The sequence below is a fragment of the Cydia splendana genome, chromosome 15, assembly GCF_910591565.1.
Source record: "Cydia splendana chromosome 15, ilCydSple1.2, whole genome shotgun sequence".
NCBI classification, from domain to species: domain Eukaryota; kingdom Metazoa; phylum Arthropoda; class Insecta; order Lepidoptera; family Tortricidae; genus Cydia; species Cydia splendana.
Window position 1 is genome coordinate 9,925,078 of NC_085974.1, and position 18,511 is coordinate 9,943,588.

Genomic DNA, 18,511 nt, shown 5'->3' on the forward strand with positions numbered 1-18,511 from the left:
AATTTTAATGCCAAGGTCTCGGATACGATATAAACATCCATCGAAATTATAATAATGTTGTTTTTTTTTAAATCGACTCACCGAGTAGTTGTAACCAGGACGGGTACAGATCAGCAGATAGAAGCGGTTGGGGCAGGGCACGGAAGAATTCTTTCACTAAAGCAGCCAGTAGTAGTACGGGAGCTCGGTCTAGTTCTGCGCAGCCATCCGCCCAAGGACCAAGGGTATCCAGCTGAAAAAAAAAACACAATTTACGTCACGTACTCTAAGCACTTATCACAAGTTAGATTAGGTAATACAATGTGAGAAGAGAAGTTAACAAAAAGGGAATGCAATATAGATAAGCTCTCTTAAACAAAAAAGAGGAGGTACTTAAAAATTATTAAAATCGTAGGATAGCAAGGATATTGCGGAGGTAGCAGTATACTAGACGAGATTTAACGAGAGAGCTCGTACTTTGAATCTGTACTACGATGAACTCAATTCTTAAATGTTCAAGTAAAAATTCCAACTAAAAGTGCAAAGTACCTTATCTCTGAGCAGTCTCAAGGCCTTCGCGTTAGCGCTCCGCCTGAAGACTCCATGTGTAAGCGGCGCCACCGCGCGCAGCCTCTTCAGCGCGTGCAGGAGCGCCGGCGGCGGGGTGCCGTTGCAGAGCCGCGTGAGGGGCACGCCGAACAGCCGCCCGCCGCGCCGCAACAAGCGCAGTCCTCGCCCCGGCGTGATACTGCCGCTATTGAAAACCATTGTTTTATGTTACAGGTTGTTCATGTTACAACAAGTGGTATATTGCTCAATAGGGAAGTTTCCTCTACTTAAAATAAATGATTTCACACCGTGCACGAAATAAAGCACCAGATTATTATTAGAACATAATGATAGATAGCAGTTGTTTTGAAACACAATTACTATTTCATAAATCGGATAGAAAAATAAAAAGTAGGTGTCTTGACCGTGACATCACTCGTTGCATACTCGTTTTCATATAATTCCATATTAGCAAATCGTTTTGACAGTTCTAAAAAAGAAGCTGATTTGACTAGGAGGAAAGTAGCCTATTGTTCGGGCGCACTCGGCTGCTCTGTGCATGGTCTAAGTCTAGAGAGCGAAAAAGTGAATGTGCCGTGCGTTAGGAAGGGACAACATGTTTGTCCACCTAAAGAAGGTTTTGTGTCTGCATAAATGAGTCATAAGCGATGTATCTCTTATGACGCATCAGCCTGGCGTCTTCGATTTTACGACAGTTCGCATCTTATAAATTGCTGTGTATTAGCGTTCCATAAGCCTTTTGTCTACAAAAACATCACAAGCGCTGTACGCATAAGTTATAAAACAAGAAATACTCACTTTTTTAATCCCTGATTCTTTTTTCTTAACTCGAACACCAAACCACACGGGTTGTTCTTGGCATTTACATGTTCCAAGTCGAAACCATCTTCATTTGATAAAGTCTGCCTTATTCTAGACATCTGAAAATAAAATATAAACAATGATTTAATAATGAGAATGAATCTGGAATTGAATTGCAATCCAATATATTAAATTAGATTATTGTGAAGTGACAAAGTTGACAACCAAAAAATAATCAGTGAGCCTAATACTTTGATAAAACAATATCTCGATACTGCAAGAAGTTTTAAAGAGAATTCTTACTAACATAAGCAATGTCATCGCGGTGTTTGATATACATACAAAAAATATTTGTTTATCAGATTTCCTACCTGTATGGCATGTGGTCTTTCAATGCCTTGCAAAGGAGTTGGTGGAGCATCTCTTGAAATTCGCACGCAAAGCGCAAATTCACTCGCTGCTCCCCATCTTCCATCTACTTCATTCTCGCCTTCAGCTTCAGCATCTCCATCTCCCTCTGTTCCGCCATTTTGCAATACATGTAAGGCTTGGCGGACGACACAGCGAGCGCTCATCTCTGGACCCACGGATACAGTTTTGCACTGGAATTTTATAATAAAATGATAAATTATTATCGAAATGTCCACATATCTCTCACTCTTCCAAATATTTATATAAATTTATACTTACGAATTCAATTGTAGATGTTAAGTCTTTGTAAAAGATCTGGATGTTAGTTGACTTTGGTTCCGTAGACAGCTGAGCAGTTAAAGCATTTTGAATTTTCCTGTAACAATCAAAAACTCTGTAAGACTCGGTCCTGTTTCAATTAACAAAATTGATATCAATAATAAAAATTTACTGGTCATACCTGTACCAGGTATCTCTAGTAGCTTGCGTGGGGTACGTGGCAAGATAGTTGGCGACGCCAGTGAGTGTCGGCCATCCAATCAGGAAGCCGGTGTCGTCGCCGTCTGGCAGCGATATCCACATCTCGGCCAGTCTGACACATTCCTTCAGTTTAAAGCAGTTGCTTCCTCGCGACTTGCCGACTATCAGCAAGTCGCTGAACAGGAACAGATGACGATCTAGCGGTGGGGACGTGTTTCCCAAGGGGCCCAGCTGGACAGGTGCCTCCATGATGAAGGTGCGAGGTGAAAGGGAGGTGGTGCTCGCGCTGACTGTTCCGCCGATGTCCAAACTTGGCCTCTTGCGAAGGCTTTTCGATTTCTGGAAATCATAAATTACCTTTCGTAATTGATTGCAAGGTGGGTCTTTTAATTAAGCTATAGGGAGACTTAGGAATAACATGATTATTTATATTACTGTTTTTCAAATGTTAATGCATGTACAGTGAGCTTTTGCTTTAGGTTAAGTAATATTGCTTACTCATGTGTATAAAGGTAGCGAGAAAGTTTAATAATATGTATATGATATTTAAAATAGTACTTATAATTATGAATGTTCATGTCGCGACGCGACGATGGAAAAGCGCATTCTGAGTCTTAATTCTGTAGATGGATATAGAGGTTACCTGCGCATGGTGCGAGGCGAGCGCCGCGGGTGCGTCGGCGTCGTGCAGCGCGAGGTAGTCGTGCGGGAACAGGTCCTGCACGCGCTCCAAGTCCGAGAGGCGCGCGGCGCGGCGTCGCGCGCAACCGCCGCCCGCCAATCGCTCGTACTGGGCCAACCGCTCGATCTGAAACAAGCAGTCACATTTAATTTTTTGCCACTGATTAACATTTTTATTGTCATAATAGTGTAAGTAAGTTCATCGCAGAATATACTTCACGACGCGTTGTTGGTTTCTGTGTAGAGGTATACGTGTTTTCATGACGCGAACAAATGATGACGAATCCACTCGGAGCGTTTTTTCTTATGAGCAGAATTGGATCTTAATAAAAATGTGTTCTTAATATGTACGTAGCCGCTCTAACTATCCAAATGTGCAACTTTCTGATTAGTCGTAGTTACATTCAGGTTAAGGGCATACAAATGATAAGGTACAAGTTAAAAACAAACAGCGTTTCGTCAACTTTCTGTTAGAAACAATAGCATGTATAAACTTAAAACATTACGAAACAAATGCGCCTCCCGACAGTTCATATTAAAAAGTCATGTAAGTTATCTACGATGATTGGTATCCACGAGTCAAAAGAACAAAAAAAGAAAAGAAAATGATGGTGTAATCTCATATCCGTCAAGCATTATCATTCATTACCCATGTTGCCTATTGAATCGTAACAATTGTAATCTAAATTCTCATCGCATCGTATGAGCAGCGAGGTCCTGAGGGTGACTTCCCGACTCACGGAGGGCTCTCGACCGTGTCCACGACAATGCTACCTTATTATAACAGGACAAAGGACCGTGAGACTCTTAGCAGTCATTGTTACTATCTAGCTATTCAATAACAAAGCACAACGCCTATTCAACTCCATTATAATTTTAGGAATCACACCATGATGACCATTCAATAACACTTAAAATCAAAAGTGGTGCAATAGCTGCGATTATTCGCAAGTGCTGTGTCTAATGGCAAACACAACGCTGCATTAAGGCAGGGTCTCAGGTGACTTTGATTCGAATGGAGTCGTGTTCAGTGGATCGTAAAATTATGCGTTTGACTCACGGGCAACATTACACTTCGAGTTACGTGCTATCTGACTCTATTATGTTCTCAGAAGTCGCAGCGAGCTTTGCTTATCATTGTGATATTTTTAATACCTCTATTTTATTACATGAGACATCCTCTTGATAAAATTGAACTACGCTACGCACGGATGAACGTTAACAATCAGTTATTCAGCTTAGAAATATAATATAAGTTCTACAGTGCTGTCGCTTGGCTGGCATGTTGTATTAAGGTCATTAAATTAGGTCTAGTGATTCAATTCTTACTCTGTCAGCGGTATCGATCTATTATGTGCTGTTAAGTGCAGCGAGAGGCTGTTATTATGTGCCTGGTGGTTATAACAGTCAGTTCACGGAGTTTTTCGTTTCAATGAACTGACACGGCACCGTTACACGATCGCGATTACACACGACACGAGTAATGACGACACTGAACACTCGGGTACCTACGCTACTTAACGACAACCATAGGTACAAACTGCGCCAATTAATTGAAGGGTTTCTTAGAAAACATATTTAATTGAAATTATTAACAATAACGGGGTAATTTAAGTAAAACCAATATTGCGAAATATTGCAGTTCGAGTTGAGTAAAATAAGTGACCAACATTCAAGAAAATAATTTCTAAAATTCCCGACGCAATATAAAATTGGGCCGCAGGCTAAGTAGGCGCTTAGAGTCAGTATGATATGTTTGCTCTCCAATCATCTTGTGTGTGAAGCACACATTTCACCTTATTTCTGTGTAAGTACTACGAAATCGGAGCATTACCATCGGCCAAGTACGAGTAAACGTTATCCGTGGACATGTTACACGGAACTGCACTTTCTAACTCAAATGTTTATTTTAGAGTAAGTGGGGTCGTATAGAAGTTTTGAGATAAGAAGTGAACTGTCCTAAAACTTAGATAACGCGGCGCGCGTGCGATGCTCGTGCTTTTTACGCCGTCTACGCTTTTTACAAAATTATCTTTATCTTCCACTACGTTTCCTGTTAGTGGGCACGCCTTCGTATTTGTGTTTGCCATTAAATTTAAGTAAATACGCTAGTTAATATTAATACTTGTTAAGGCTGGTTACGGTAAGTCAGTGTCCTCCTTCTTTTGTAGAAATAATTTAATAGTTACTAAAGATAAATGATGACCATAGACTACTGTTATTAGCCGATTATTTTCCATAAATTTGTTATGATATATCCTCGGTATAAAAACTCGAATGGGAGATCTCGGACAAGCTGATTAGGCGCAGTGTATTGCAAATTAAAGCGGAATATTGCTTACGCGCGTTACTAATATAATTGCCCGAGTGCAAGACTTGATACTAACGTAATGATACGTTTACGCAAACCGACACGTTATCTATATCGTATCGTATAATACTAGCTAACCGTTTAGTATGAGGAGCTTAACCCGTGGAGCGCCCTAGTATCACACGTGTGATACTAACTCCATACTGTTATGGGTGCTGGGCGCTCCACGGGTTAACTAAAGCATCAGGCTGATTCTTGACTAGTTCCCATGCAAAAATACAACGTTAAGAATAATAGCGACATAATGCTGCATGCTCCATTGATTAGTTAGCCTAATGAGTATGTAGATTAAGCACATGTTGCGATACCAATCAATTTGCATAGTTACAGAGGTGCAAAATTATCGCAATATCTGCCTGCAATAACAGGAATTGGCCTTAATGATTTTGTGCTATTTGCGTGTAAACATGGCTGCATTAAAAAATAAAAGTATATAAAATTGCTACGACACATGCATAAAGTGGTAATGTTGTTTGCAATTAGATGCGCATTTTTTGTGCATTCTTAGCGAGGATTATAAAATTTACTTATCACACTAACAGATCGATTCTAAAGGGGTTCTGCTTATAAGTACGGTTATATAAAAAAAAATCTACAGCAGGTAAGTTTCGAATTTCAATTTAGTTTTTAACGATAAAATAAGGAGTCAACACATTATTTATCTGCTATGTTTTTGGAGTGAGGAAAAATGTCAATAAATGCGACTAATGATATAAGATTCCGTGGAGATATGACTCCGTAATTATGTTTAATGTATGGTCGACGAAAGGCAACAGAAAAATACTCGGGAGTACTAAATCAAAGGACTAAATAATGCATACGTCTGAATCATAATCAATACGGCCATAAAGCGCGGGCTGGATAATTAAGAAACGAATGCATTTCACTTACAATAAACTTTCAAGGCGCCGTTAATAAATATTATCTGACACTGGCATTCAAGTAAAATTGCCTTGCGATTATTAACGGTACATAATAATGTGATGAAGAGAACTTACAAAAATTCGCAGAACGCGTTAAATAGAGCAAGCTTTAATCCGAAAAGGTCCAATAAGTACCTGGACAATGCTGGACGCCGCAAATCTTTAATCTGTACAAAAATCGGAACAATTTCTCATGCTAACGGTATAAAAAATAATCAACATTAATGTGTTATTTTAAATTTCCTATCAGCATTTTGATCTGGCATAAAGGTCGTGGCTCAGCGTGATGTCGACGACACACTTTGCCTCCTCTCATTGTTGAAAAGTGATACCAAATACTGTACCAAATGAAATGCAGAGTCATCTTCAGTGAAAACAAACCTCGTTGATATTGCTCAGTGATAGAGATACATTTCACTTTTGAATAATATTAATCTTATTAAAGGATGATTTTTGTTTAAGTCTCCAAAGGTCAAAGAAAGCTGCATTTTATAACGGTGAAAAAGATTTGCGATTTGAATATATTAATCTTGCAATACATACTTATTTATGGAACATTCTTCTCCGAGTTCAATGAAATATAAAAAGTAACGTGTATGATTTCGTTTCAATAACCTATTTTCTTATGGATATGAGAACAGTGAATGTAGTATGAAACCAAGCGTTGTGGTACAAAGCGCTTATTCATTTAGGTACTAACTTTGGTTAATTTGTTTAGTTATCGACTACAGGGTTAGAGAATACCGTACTCCATTGTGCGAAGTGCTCAGTAGTACTTGTATATAGTTCAGCAAGAACGACCGTGTCAAAAGTTGAAACAAGGGTTACCATGTAGTAAATGCGGATGAATCATATCATAAATCAAAAAGAAAGCTGCCAAAGAAGACATCAAGCGTGGAATTTCCGATTGGGAATGATGTAGGACCACGGTGATTCGGAATAATGCATTCTGGGCCGAACCACGCAGGAGATCGCGGTCATCGGCCTTCTTACTTCGATACGCTGCCTCTTCTCTTCCATATTTCAAACGTAAGAATGAAAAAATGACCTCACAAAATTTAACAATCTCTCAAATGAGCTGCCAGCAGCAATATTATATTAAAATTCCGTATAAATGGAACGCATAAAAAATTGCTCGTCCCATATAGCGCTCTCAAAATTGCCTTTTAAAAATAAAATAAATTTGAGTAAGCGATGGAGCTTGAAATGGGTTGTTAAAGCGAGTTGTTGACAGATACTATGGAGGATGATGTTGATGGGCTATAAAGTTTCAATATCTCAACGCTCGTCTTTAGTCGAGTATGATGCGATACAACACATATGGGCATGTAGAGGGATAAGTAAGTACTTAACCTAACGATGCTTTCTACACATCCAATTTCCAACAGGGCGGCTCGAAGTAATGTTAACTGGATAATGAAATAAGATGCATCTCGGGTTCTCGCCTTGTTCTCGATTGTCGGTCATTCCAAGTACCTATGAGCGATCAAATCAGAGCGTTGGCCTTATTTAATGTGTGATAGTTTTGTTTTAAAGATAAACAAGCAAGAAATTAAACTTGTAGGTATTCGTACTTAAGATAACATCGTGATGATTGTAGAAAGTCATTATCATGAGAATTGCTATCGCGTTCCATCGACAAATACCAACAAGTAAACTCTGATGAAGTTTATTGAACTGTGATTTGATAATGTTTACTAAATAGAGTTGCAAGACATTCTCGCAATAATATACTTACTGTCAAGCTCATAATTTAACACGCATTTTATTGGTACATAGGTTAAAGGGACATATCTATTGCTTAACAATTAAATGGCAAGCACGAAGAATACGCATCATTACACATTAACAAAACCATCTCCTTAGGAAATGTTCGTTTGAGTGACGGCACTCCAAATCGGGTTACGTAACGATCGTGTTAACAATAGAGTGCTTCAATCATGTTGGAGACGATTTGAAATAAGTCCAAGGGAGAAAGTGGTGCCTTTAGGCCGGGACACGTAACGCGGGCGCGGGTGGCGTCCCGGGCTCGGTCCTCCGCCTCCATTCCATCACGCAACCACTTCTAATCTGTCCTGAGGTCATCGAGGTTGAGACCCACTGGATAACTGACGCTCACAGTTATTTCATAGGTGCGCTTATCAACACTATTGATGCGAGTAGTGTTACAACATCAGAAAAGGTCGTGGTGCCCCCGCAGCTTTTAAAGCTTGGACGCGAAAGCAAATTTTCAACAGCCAGTGACCATAGCCTTTAAAGTGTAGGTGCTAATTAAGGCTGGTTGGAGACAGCTCAGGTCACCCCGGCGGTCAATGTACAGTCGTGTGACATATTCTGGACATTTGACATTCGGGTTGTGTAACCCATTCTTGGATTGATTACGAGTACAAGAGACATTTAAAAAATGTATGGCCTAGAAAATTACAAAATATTTTCGAACCGTTCGGTCATTGGAAGGTTTTTTGGCCTTTCAAACCATACCTACTTTACGGTTCACGGTATACAGTGGAAAAGGCTTGTTGTCACGTTTGATAATCGTATTAAAAGTATATAAATTATCAAACGAATGCTACTTAAAAATTATTTTTAGGGAAGGTTTTGGTTATAAAAAGATACAACCATTAAATATTTGATCGGCTTTGTGTCAACTTATGATGCATTACAGTAGCTACATAGATTAGGGAAACAGGCAAGCGGATTTACTTGCTTCAAATATCCAATTTAAAAGATTGTCAAGCGCATAATCTTACACTATCACACTGAGCTCCTTAGAACTCGCTGGTGGTCTATTTTTTGATGAAACGGCATATTTAGAAGGCGATCAGAAAACATAAATTGCACAAATGAGAAAATATTTTTCGTTCATTAATTGAATTTCAAAAGCCTTAGGAAGATAATGTACTGTACAACAACAAACTGTAATATCGCTGTAAAATATTGAACTTCTGGTTACTTGCAAGTTTCCTGCTTTCTCCTTGCGCAATGATAATTCAATTATACACACAGCAGCAGCTCACTGTTTTAAACATGATTTATGTATTCAATTATTACTTGATTACTAAGTGCAAACAAAGAACGAGCAAACCATATAACAATAAAAAATATAGTATCGTTTTCGTTGTTTATTGTTTAGTATAGATACTGTAGTGTTGACTTTTCTCTTTGGAAGGGTTGTACCAGATGTGCGTGTGACCACCGAGATGGACCTTTTTTAGAATATGGTGGGTTACAAACAAAGGCCGGTCTAATAGACATACCTTTTTTACAAAACGGCTCTAAAATAGAATAAAAAAGTCCAAATTCACAGGAAAAACAAGAAGCTGCTCATCGTGAAGCCCACGAAATCAGTGTTGTGCTTGTAGCCTAGTATGGCATGCCGACAGATCATCAAATTTGTCGATGGTGCCCTACTTTTCGTTAGACATAAGAGATTATTGCATAAGGCATCTTATCATGCAGTAACAACTAAATTCAGATTAGTCGGCACGTTGATAAATGGCGATGTCAGCTAAGTGTTACGTGTCGATGAATCAAAAACGGTCAAGATGTTTCTCATTCGAATTAATTATCTCTTATTCTCTTATCTCATTCGAATTAGTAAATCTTTTGATGATTAAATGGACTTACATTTTTTTCAATACACTTTGAAATTTATTTATAAGGTAGGTAGAACTTTGTCGTCTAAAGATGTCAATAATACTTAGTTTCATTGTACGATTTTTTTTTTGCAATCGATACTCATTGACTATATATGATATGAATAGCATAGAAAAATCATTTTAACTGTCCTCCGTACAATGTATACGACGTCCATGTACATATAACTGTGCGTATAAGGAATAAGATAAGAATAGAAAAATTAGGATTTTAATAAAGTTTTTCATATAAGTATTTTAAAATAAGACTTTGTGGAATATTTGGTACGAGTACGACGTGTTTGCTGTCAACGTTTTTGCCATCATCTGACTTCTTTGCCAAAGGGCCCGCAACCCGCAAATGACTTCCTACTGCAAAATGGCGGAAAGTAAACGGCAACACGAGTCACGCCTGGAGCTGTTGCAAAGTGTAGTAATACCTACATTAATAGTGGGTATTATTACTTCCTCCCGGGGCGCCCCGCGCCCGCGCACAAAGCCGCGTTTCCCGGAATACCCGGTTCAAAAGCTGCGCACGGACCGTGAACAGCTACGAATTAGCCCGCATCCCTACAGCGGAGGTCCCAAATTATACTAATGTATGCTACGAGTATTAATATGTATGTTCGTTAGAGTTATGAGAAAGAAATAAGATAGAAAAAAGTGCTGTACGTGAGCTTACCATATAAAACGTTAAGTTTTCTGCGTATGTTATCAATGTTATCATTGAAATGTAACTCATTTTTAGTCGACTCGATAAAAGGTAAGTTCACAGCAGGCTTCCTGACCATGGTCAGGTAGGGCCGCACGGGCTTCGGACGTGCCAGCCTCCCCGAATATCAGTCCACGCACCTTTCAGATAGGCACGTCTCTTCCCCAGCAGGATAACAACAATGAAACAAGTGCGAAAACTAGCGGCACTTTTTTCGCGGGAGGTGCCAATGGACAAGGCCATTAACCATGCGTCTATTATTCTTTAGGACCTTTAGGTGATGACCACTTTGCAATCCAACGCCAACATTAAAAATCTGCACTCGACAATTCGATCACTTGGATCCCTCACGTATTGGACTTTGTCATCAGTGTAAGCTTTTTGTTGCTCTTTGTATTTCGCCTGACATTCTGGTGTCCTTTGCTCATTACAAAACAATTTGGGAGGAAGAATCGTTTTGTCACCGCAGGACGTCGACTAATGACTGCGCCATTACGTGCGCTTACGTCAGGAGGTCACTCAACCTGCTGTTCGGACACGAACTGCTACCATTTAACATCCTTCCAATGTCATACAATTCAACGTTTCGCGAACATTCATGTTTGTCAATAGAATTCTTAGTTTTGTGAGACCATAATGTTGGCATTTCATCTTTTCCACGCTCATTTTGTAAGTCATCACGTAAGATATAAAGCAACGACTGTCGTATTCACAGTTACGTGACTATGGGTGTCTTGAGCAAAATCATATTAGTGGAACGCTCCAATACGTCGAACATTGTTTCATAGAATTTCGCAGAGTGCTAAACACTTCCTACGCCATGTTCTGAGATTTTGCGTGATGTGTGATGGGAACCGGCGGAGATGCACAATGATCTGAGTCCTATTAGACCCTCGATCGGCTCAGGCGCGCCAAGAAACACTGTTCCGCGAACACAGAACAATGGTGGGTAATTTTGTAATGTCTTCTTATTACCATGCATGATGCAACGCACTTTTGTACATACAGTCATACATGTCTCGAGTATGTATACCGACGCTCATTATTTCTACAATGGCGTATGATATTTGAAATTTAATGCCTAATACCTACGGTACTTGAATTTTAAATAGAACAAGTTTTCGATTCTACATTGCAATCGAATTGGGTAGCATTTTGATACAAAATAACCTTGAAGCACAATAATGACAGTAATGGTAGGAATGGTGCGCTACTTGTGACAGATGAAGTCCCGATGCGATCGCCATATTTAGGAGATCCAGTCGTCCTTTAAAGATGACACATGCTGTATCGAAGTTAATTATCGTTTCTTTAATAAGTGGAGCGTGCGGAGCCGATGGCAGTGCTGCGCGGGCGCGCGGTGCTCGCTTTTTGTTCGTACTTGCTAATGACACGTTCTGGAGAGGCATCTTTACAACCGCCTCGTGTTTCATTAGTCTCATCATTTTCAAAAGAAGCGATTAAATAAATTAACACGTGTTTTGAAACGAAAATTTTGAGACGTACGCCATAATGTCAGCGTCAGCCCATTTTTTGATGTCAGTGCCGTTCCAAGACGCAGATAATTTTATGTTTTTAGTTTCAAACTAATGACCGTAATATATTGTGTGGAATTTTAAAGCTGAACCATACTTCTGCAAATAAATCAGGGTAATAGCCCCTTATTAGTTGGAAATAAACAAACTTGACAGTAGTGGCGCATTAACTATCTGATTTGACTATTTTTCAGTTTAATAATAGCTATCGGGTCGCCTTTAATGTTGCATTAACATAACTTCCTTCGACTTTTACGAGAGCAGGATTAGAAACGCTTTCGATTCCAAATTAGAAGTTATAATGAGAAGCACAATAACAATGAATAATTCATGCCCTCTAGGTACTGATTGATAGATATTAGTTGGGCGGGCCCTTAATAAGCATGAGCGGCTTAGGTACTCATTTCATGCACAAAATTCTGTCCTACATTTGTATGGATAAATTCGTCAGTACCCACATAATCTGGGGGTATTAAGGCCAACCGCAAATAAATGTTCATTGTGTGGTATTTAGGCTTTAAATTGGAGTCAGTGCAGCTGATAGTTGTCAGATCTCGCCTCACAACCGACTGGGTTGGAACATGGACTTTTATGAATGCCTCAATAATTCAACAGCGCTTTCAACGGGGCGGCACTTACAATAAGTTCCGTACCCTTTTTTTACAGTTACTACAGGGAAACCCAAGTTGTTTTTGTTTCTGATTCAAGAAAACATGACATGCTTTATCAATAAACAACTATGAGCAGTAGGTTATAATGCAATTTCATAAAAGGAGTTAGATGATGCGAGCCGCTAATGCACGACTCACCTGCCTCGGAATCGGGGTCTGCCTAATAACTTATGTAAATAAGATGCGGTAAGGCTCAAACAAGCCGTAGTACTCGAACAGGCCAATTTACCTCGGCTTGATGGTAAGCCTATTCATTAAGAAATTACGTAGTATTTTTATGAGGTCCGGTCCAGGTAAAGACCGTTTGTCTTTTTAAGGCGTTTAAATGAAAGTCAGGAGATTATCACAACTTCATAGTTTGTATGAATTGCTGTTGGAAAGATGAATGAAATCCGAGACAATTGGAAAAAGCTATACCCAATAAAATGTGTTTGAGAATAATGAACAGCAATATACTTAAAGAAATCTAATAAAAACTAGACGTCATTCATTATACAGGATGGCCAAAAAATAAGTGCACTCCCGTTGCCAGGGAGGTTTTGGGATTACACTGAGCAACTTTTACTATGGGGCCAACCCCGAAATCGTGTAATTATGTATTATTGTGGGATGAGATATTGAAAAACAAACATCCATAGGTATCATAATTTATACGTCGGTATAACACTTTATACTTATAATAAATGAGGTTGAACTAGTCGGTGTATTAAGTACCTAAATAGGAAGCTACCCTCAAATGTATTGTTAAAATATGCTACATGTTATCAACTTGTACCTGTTGAGTATAATCGTGGTATAATTCTATATGATAGGTAGGTAGTTTAAGACGAAACAGGAGCTGAGTTTTAAATATTTTAGGTAAATATACCCGTCTCGCTAACGGAAGCGGCACCTAAAAGTAGTGCGATAAGGACAAGGCGAAAAATCCTGCGTAAAAATCTCAAAAATCGAGGTTTCGTACTCCTCTGTTTCCTCCTCCAAAACTTAACCAATCGTAACCAAATTTGGAAATCTAAATGATTATGAAATTATCTGTGTCGGACCGTTTTGCTTTTTTGGCTAATTGATATCAGTTTTGAATGCCACGCCTCTCATTGCGGCATAGTCAATTAGGCCATTTTGGCCATTTTTGAAGGACTCTAGCGCCTTAAAAAACAAAAATATAAAAAAAGCAAAACGGTCCGACACAGATATTGACAATATTAATCTGTGTTGAAAAAATCATTGCTCTAGCTTCAAAAACCACGGAGGAAAACGAGGAGTACGTTTGTATGGAGAAATGTCCACTCCCGTTGGCTCTTAAGATAAAAAAACATTAAGTTAACCTTGTATTGGATCCAAAATGAATAGATAATTGTGTTACTTAACTCTTACAATGACAGGACGTAAATCAATTTCGACATTATTCAATCGAAAATAACTACTCATTTAATAATTACATATAAGTAAGTCAACTGTAGACTGTAGGCGACCTTGTCTTTGAAGCTTTGATTGAATTCTAATTGCATGCTCGTCATTATCAAAAGAATTAAATTGATATTTTATATTGTAATTAATCAATTACCTATTTGATTAGTTAGGACACCAAAATAAAAGTTAATAACTAAACTTGATTAAGCCACTTACATGCATCATAAGTCCTTAGCGTATGTAGCAGCAGTAGAAATGTCACTAACACGAGAACATCACTAGGGCGGGTCACGTCCACCCTTGTTTACGTTTACACCGTCACGGACGTGCGTCCGACCGCACAACTCCGTACAAACTGCACCGGGCAAAGCCGGCAAAGCGCGCGCTGCGCCGAGCGCCCGCGCAACCGGTACCACGTGACACATCTAGCCGGCTGCATAGGCCTCCTGCGTCGGCTAATTTTGTATCTAGGTATTCCATAATTGGAAGTTTTTTTACTGTCTGACTGGTTACAGTGTCCTTCATATTTGAAACTCGTCTGCTAATATTGTTAAAATGCAGTTGTCATATATGGAAAGGGAAACAGGATTTTTAAGCGAGTTTAATCTTAAAATAACGAAGCCTCACTTTGTGCATCACAATCATTACACTAAAAATAATAATTTGGAACGTATGTAGCTGCTCATTATAAGGCGATGGACTGGACATGGACACATATTTAAGTGTTTACTCGTAATTGTTCTTGAATTTAGTTTAAGAAAAATACGATAGGATTAGGTAATTTCTGGATCCTACATGACTAACATGACCAAGAACCGACTCGAGGAATTATATTAAGAGACGCACCAGATGATCATCATGAAAACTGAACCAAAAATTAACTTTTACCTATCTAGTATACATATATGTGTATGAGGACTAAGAGGCACATAAAACTACGAAGGGCGCCATTCTCAGAACAATGCATTATTATATATTATATATTTGATATAGGTCGCTAACACCCTGCGATATTATACATAAACCAAAGAGTAAAAGTAGGTCTTCGTTTTTTTACCAACAATGACTCAATTATTTATGTGTGACAGCACAAAGTATTGCAGTAGCAAATATCTTTCACAAATATCAAACAAATGGTCATCCTATGAAAATAAACCAGCCAAACAAAAACTCGTCTAGCTGCCAGTTGAAAACAATATGAAAGACAATCTGTGGGTAATAGTAGGTCATCGTTCTTTGCGAATGACAAAAGGCATATAAATCATTTGTGTAACATATCAATGCAATACCAATTGGGAGGGGAATATAATAAAGTAAACGGTTGAGTTTAGTGGAACGGCTGTCGGGTGGGTAGGGCTTCAGCACTCAGTGAGAGACTAAGATATATTACTTATATGTACATTATATGAAGCAAATCTGCCAGCGGCGTGAAGTGGAGTATGTCACAGTATCCACCGGTCAATCGCAGATAGCGTTCATAACACGAGACCTCGCGCCACGACCGACTACATTTGTTCCTCTAGATCTACATAGATTACTACACCGCGTTGTCCAACCACTCAACAGAATTTTACGGGTCACTTGATATATTTTAAAATAAAATTACACGCTCTAAAATCACTGGCGTAACATATAATGCGCCTATTTTGATATGAGCTGTACATATTTTTTCAATCATTTTTTCAATTTGACGATAGTTCTCAATTTTTAAATTATAAATTTGTAATTTGATTATCATTGTTGACATTGTATAATTATGTTTGCATGCGATATTATTGACGATCATAATGTAAATTCATATAGATTAATTAGCGTATGAATAATTTATACTGTAATTTATCATTATGAAATAAATAAACTAAACTAAACTAAACATACTACAGTCTGCTTCAGAGATAACTCCCCCAACTGCATAGACATTTGTTTGCAAGGGGTGGTCAGTTATAATAGCTGTGTAGATAAATCATAAAATGCCAATAATTCAATAAGAACTGTTGGACTGAACAGAATTACTACGAAGAAAATAAAAGATGGAGAGCTGGAGAGGTTCAAGAATTATTAGTTTGTTATTATAAATGGAGCCATCAGGAAGCCAATAAGGCTTGCTTAGCCAATTTAAACAACCGCGTTAATTTGCATAACACGGGTGATCATGATGATTTGAACTGGTCTATACTATAATACCGCGGTTTCGAAACGTCGTCAGAGTTGCGACACACTTCTAAAACTCACCTATACTGTGCTTACTTGGCAACTTTACTGCTTAGATTGAATAACGTCTTATTAGGTAACAGATAAAATCTTTTAGTAAATTAATTAACCTGATATGACTTTTTATCTTTAGTTTCGCTATCGTATTACTGTCAACGTTGTCCATTTGGACATTGATAAAAACCCATTACAAGTTTTAAAACTTGATTTTAACACTTGTAGGTACCTAAGGTAGGTGTTTGACCCCGATAATAATGAGCGAGAATGAAATGTGGTTGTAACTTTGACAGAATAACCTGGATTCAATGACCCCGACTATGTCTTATTGAATTTAAGCAGTTAAATTGTATCAGTGGCCGTCTGTTATCGTTAATTCGATTACCCGGCAGCGGGGAACACTGCGAACATAACGTTTTACTCTTAAAACTCCTCCCGACTCCAATTACGAAACCATTTCAGTTAAAATTTTATTGGCCTTTTAAAGGTTTTTGCGTCTGTTCCATTCTGATGGGGTTCTGTTAATAAACCCCTATAAACTTTAAACGTAAGTAAATCGAATTGATTAAGGGTTTTTAATGAGGAGATGTAGGTTATCTACTGAATAGGTATCTATTTAAAACTAATTTGTTACGAATTAATAGGTACATTAGGTACAGTTATGATATTATGATCACTCAACCTTAAAAGCTTGTTACAGTTAAACCCCGGTAAATTGGTTGCGGATGTTTTTGTCTGCCTTACTGGTTCAAATTCTCTTCACGTTCATTATTCACTGTACTCAAACATGTGTCATATCCAAACCCGTCAAGTACTCGCTACGTGCTGAATTGTCAATTGCTTTTTAATGCAAATTTGCAATAATAGTATTTCGATGCTTCAGTCTAATGTTATAGAAACATGGATGGTATAAATTGCTGACCAATTTGTCGTATGATTTTAACTTTTCAGGTCACGGTAATGCAACTCGCTTCTTACACGTGTCGTTTGTGACGTGATACGATGTAGGAAAATTAATATGGATAGTGAACCTCTCTTCTTTTTCTTATAATATTAAGATATTGCATGTTTTCCTGTACTTTAAGCATACCTAACCAAACAAGGTCTACCTAGGACCTTATTTCATGGCGAAAAGATTTACAAATGGTCAATTAACTGGCACTTTTGATCCTGATAGCTTTAATAATACCTAATATAAGTATTCTGTTAAAATAAGAGCCGCAGCATTTCGATATTTCTCTAAGATTCCCATGTTACAGGCTGAGTCTAGTGTCCGGGGATCATTGTACTTACTGCTTCTCTTGGATATATTATCTATATTTTGAACTTTAGATTTTTTTTATAAGATATACTGTTGATGTTGTCGGAAGTTGTTTATCGTTCAGTTTTTTCGTTCGTTCCTACTTAAGAACAAATATAATTTATATAAATTGGTTTCATTTTCTTAAACAAGTCTCAAGCTGTTAAGTCACCCTGGAAAGCAAGAATTTAGCAAGTGCCACTTAGTATTAAAGTTTCAAAATGGTTAAATAGTTGTAAAACATAATGGAATACCGCCTGTGAAATACCGCCGCCGTCACGACGGTTAAGAAACTTTAGCACGAGAAGTTTCAAGAGAGTTTCCAATTTTCACGTTTAGCAGCAAGTTACTTAGATAAAGGTAGGTTCCAGTAATAGGTGTGATCAGGAGTTTAGAAATAGGTCGGTCTGATACGGTCTAAAATGGTTTCGAGCTATTTACGACATTATCCAATTTTCTATTCCACGTCCATTACATGAATAGCTTCAACGTAGAAGACATATTGTGCGTGACTGGCACTCCGGCGGCCACCGCACGCGATACCCCGTGCTCAGAGTTAGATCTTTTGTTACATCGCAACATCGCAACGCACTCATAATAATATTTACCTACCAAGAAAATACTACTGTTACAGATAAATTGCGGACAATCTTGAGTGATATTAGCCTCGTCATGATATTTAATATAATGATAGTCATTAATAACAGCCCGTTCATTTGAGGATATGCAGCACGTTCTATTAACCTCGATATGATGTATGATTCCAGAGATCCTTTTGTTTGTTTAAACGAAGATTGATTTCTGATATGAAGCACAAGATTTTA

The 18,511-nt window shown here is 38.3% G+C and overlaps 1 protein-coding gene across 1 annotated transcript in view; it reads right to left on the bottom strand.

The window, feature by feature from the left end:
• The window catches only part of LOC134797591 (uncharacterized), a 178,251-nt gene that overhangs the window by 2,997 nt on the left and 156,743 nt on the right, over positions 1 to 18,511 (bottom strand). The window contains exons 4-10 of the mRNA XM_063769880.1: positions 2,885 to 3,049; positions 2,222 to 2,580; positions 2,041 to 2,137; positions 1,722 to 1,952; positions 1,348 to 1,469; positions 529 to 733; positions 82 to 232 (exon numbers count right to left, since the gene is read on the bottom strand). Of these exons, the coding sequence (XP_063625950.1) occupies positions 82 to 232; positions 529 to 733; positions 1,348 to 1,469; positions 1,722 to 1,952; positions 2,041 to 2,137; positions 2,222 to 2,580; positions 2,885 to 3,049 (1,330 nt within the window). The remainder of the gene's footprint in view (positions 1 to 81; positions 233 to 528; positions 734 to 1,347; positions 1,470 to 1,721; positions 1,953 to 2,040; positions 2,138 to 2,221; positions 2,581 to 2,884; positions 3,050 to 18,511) is intronic.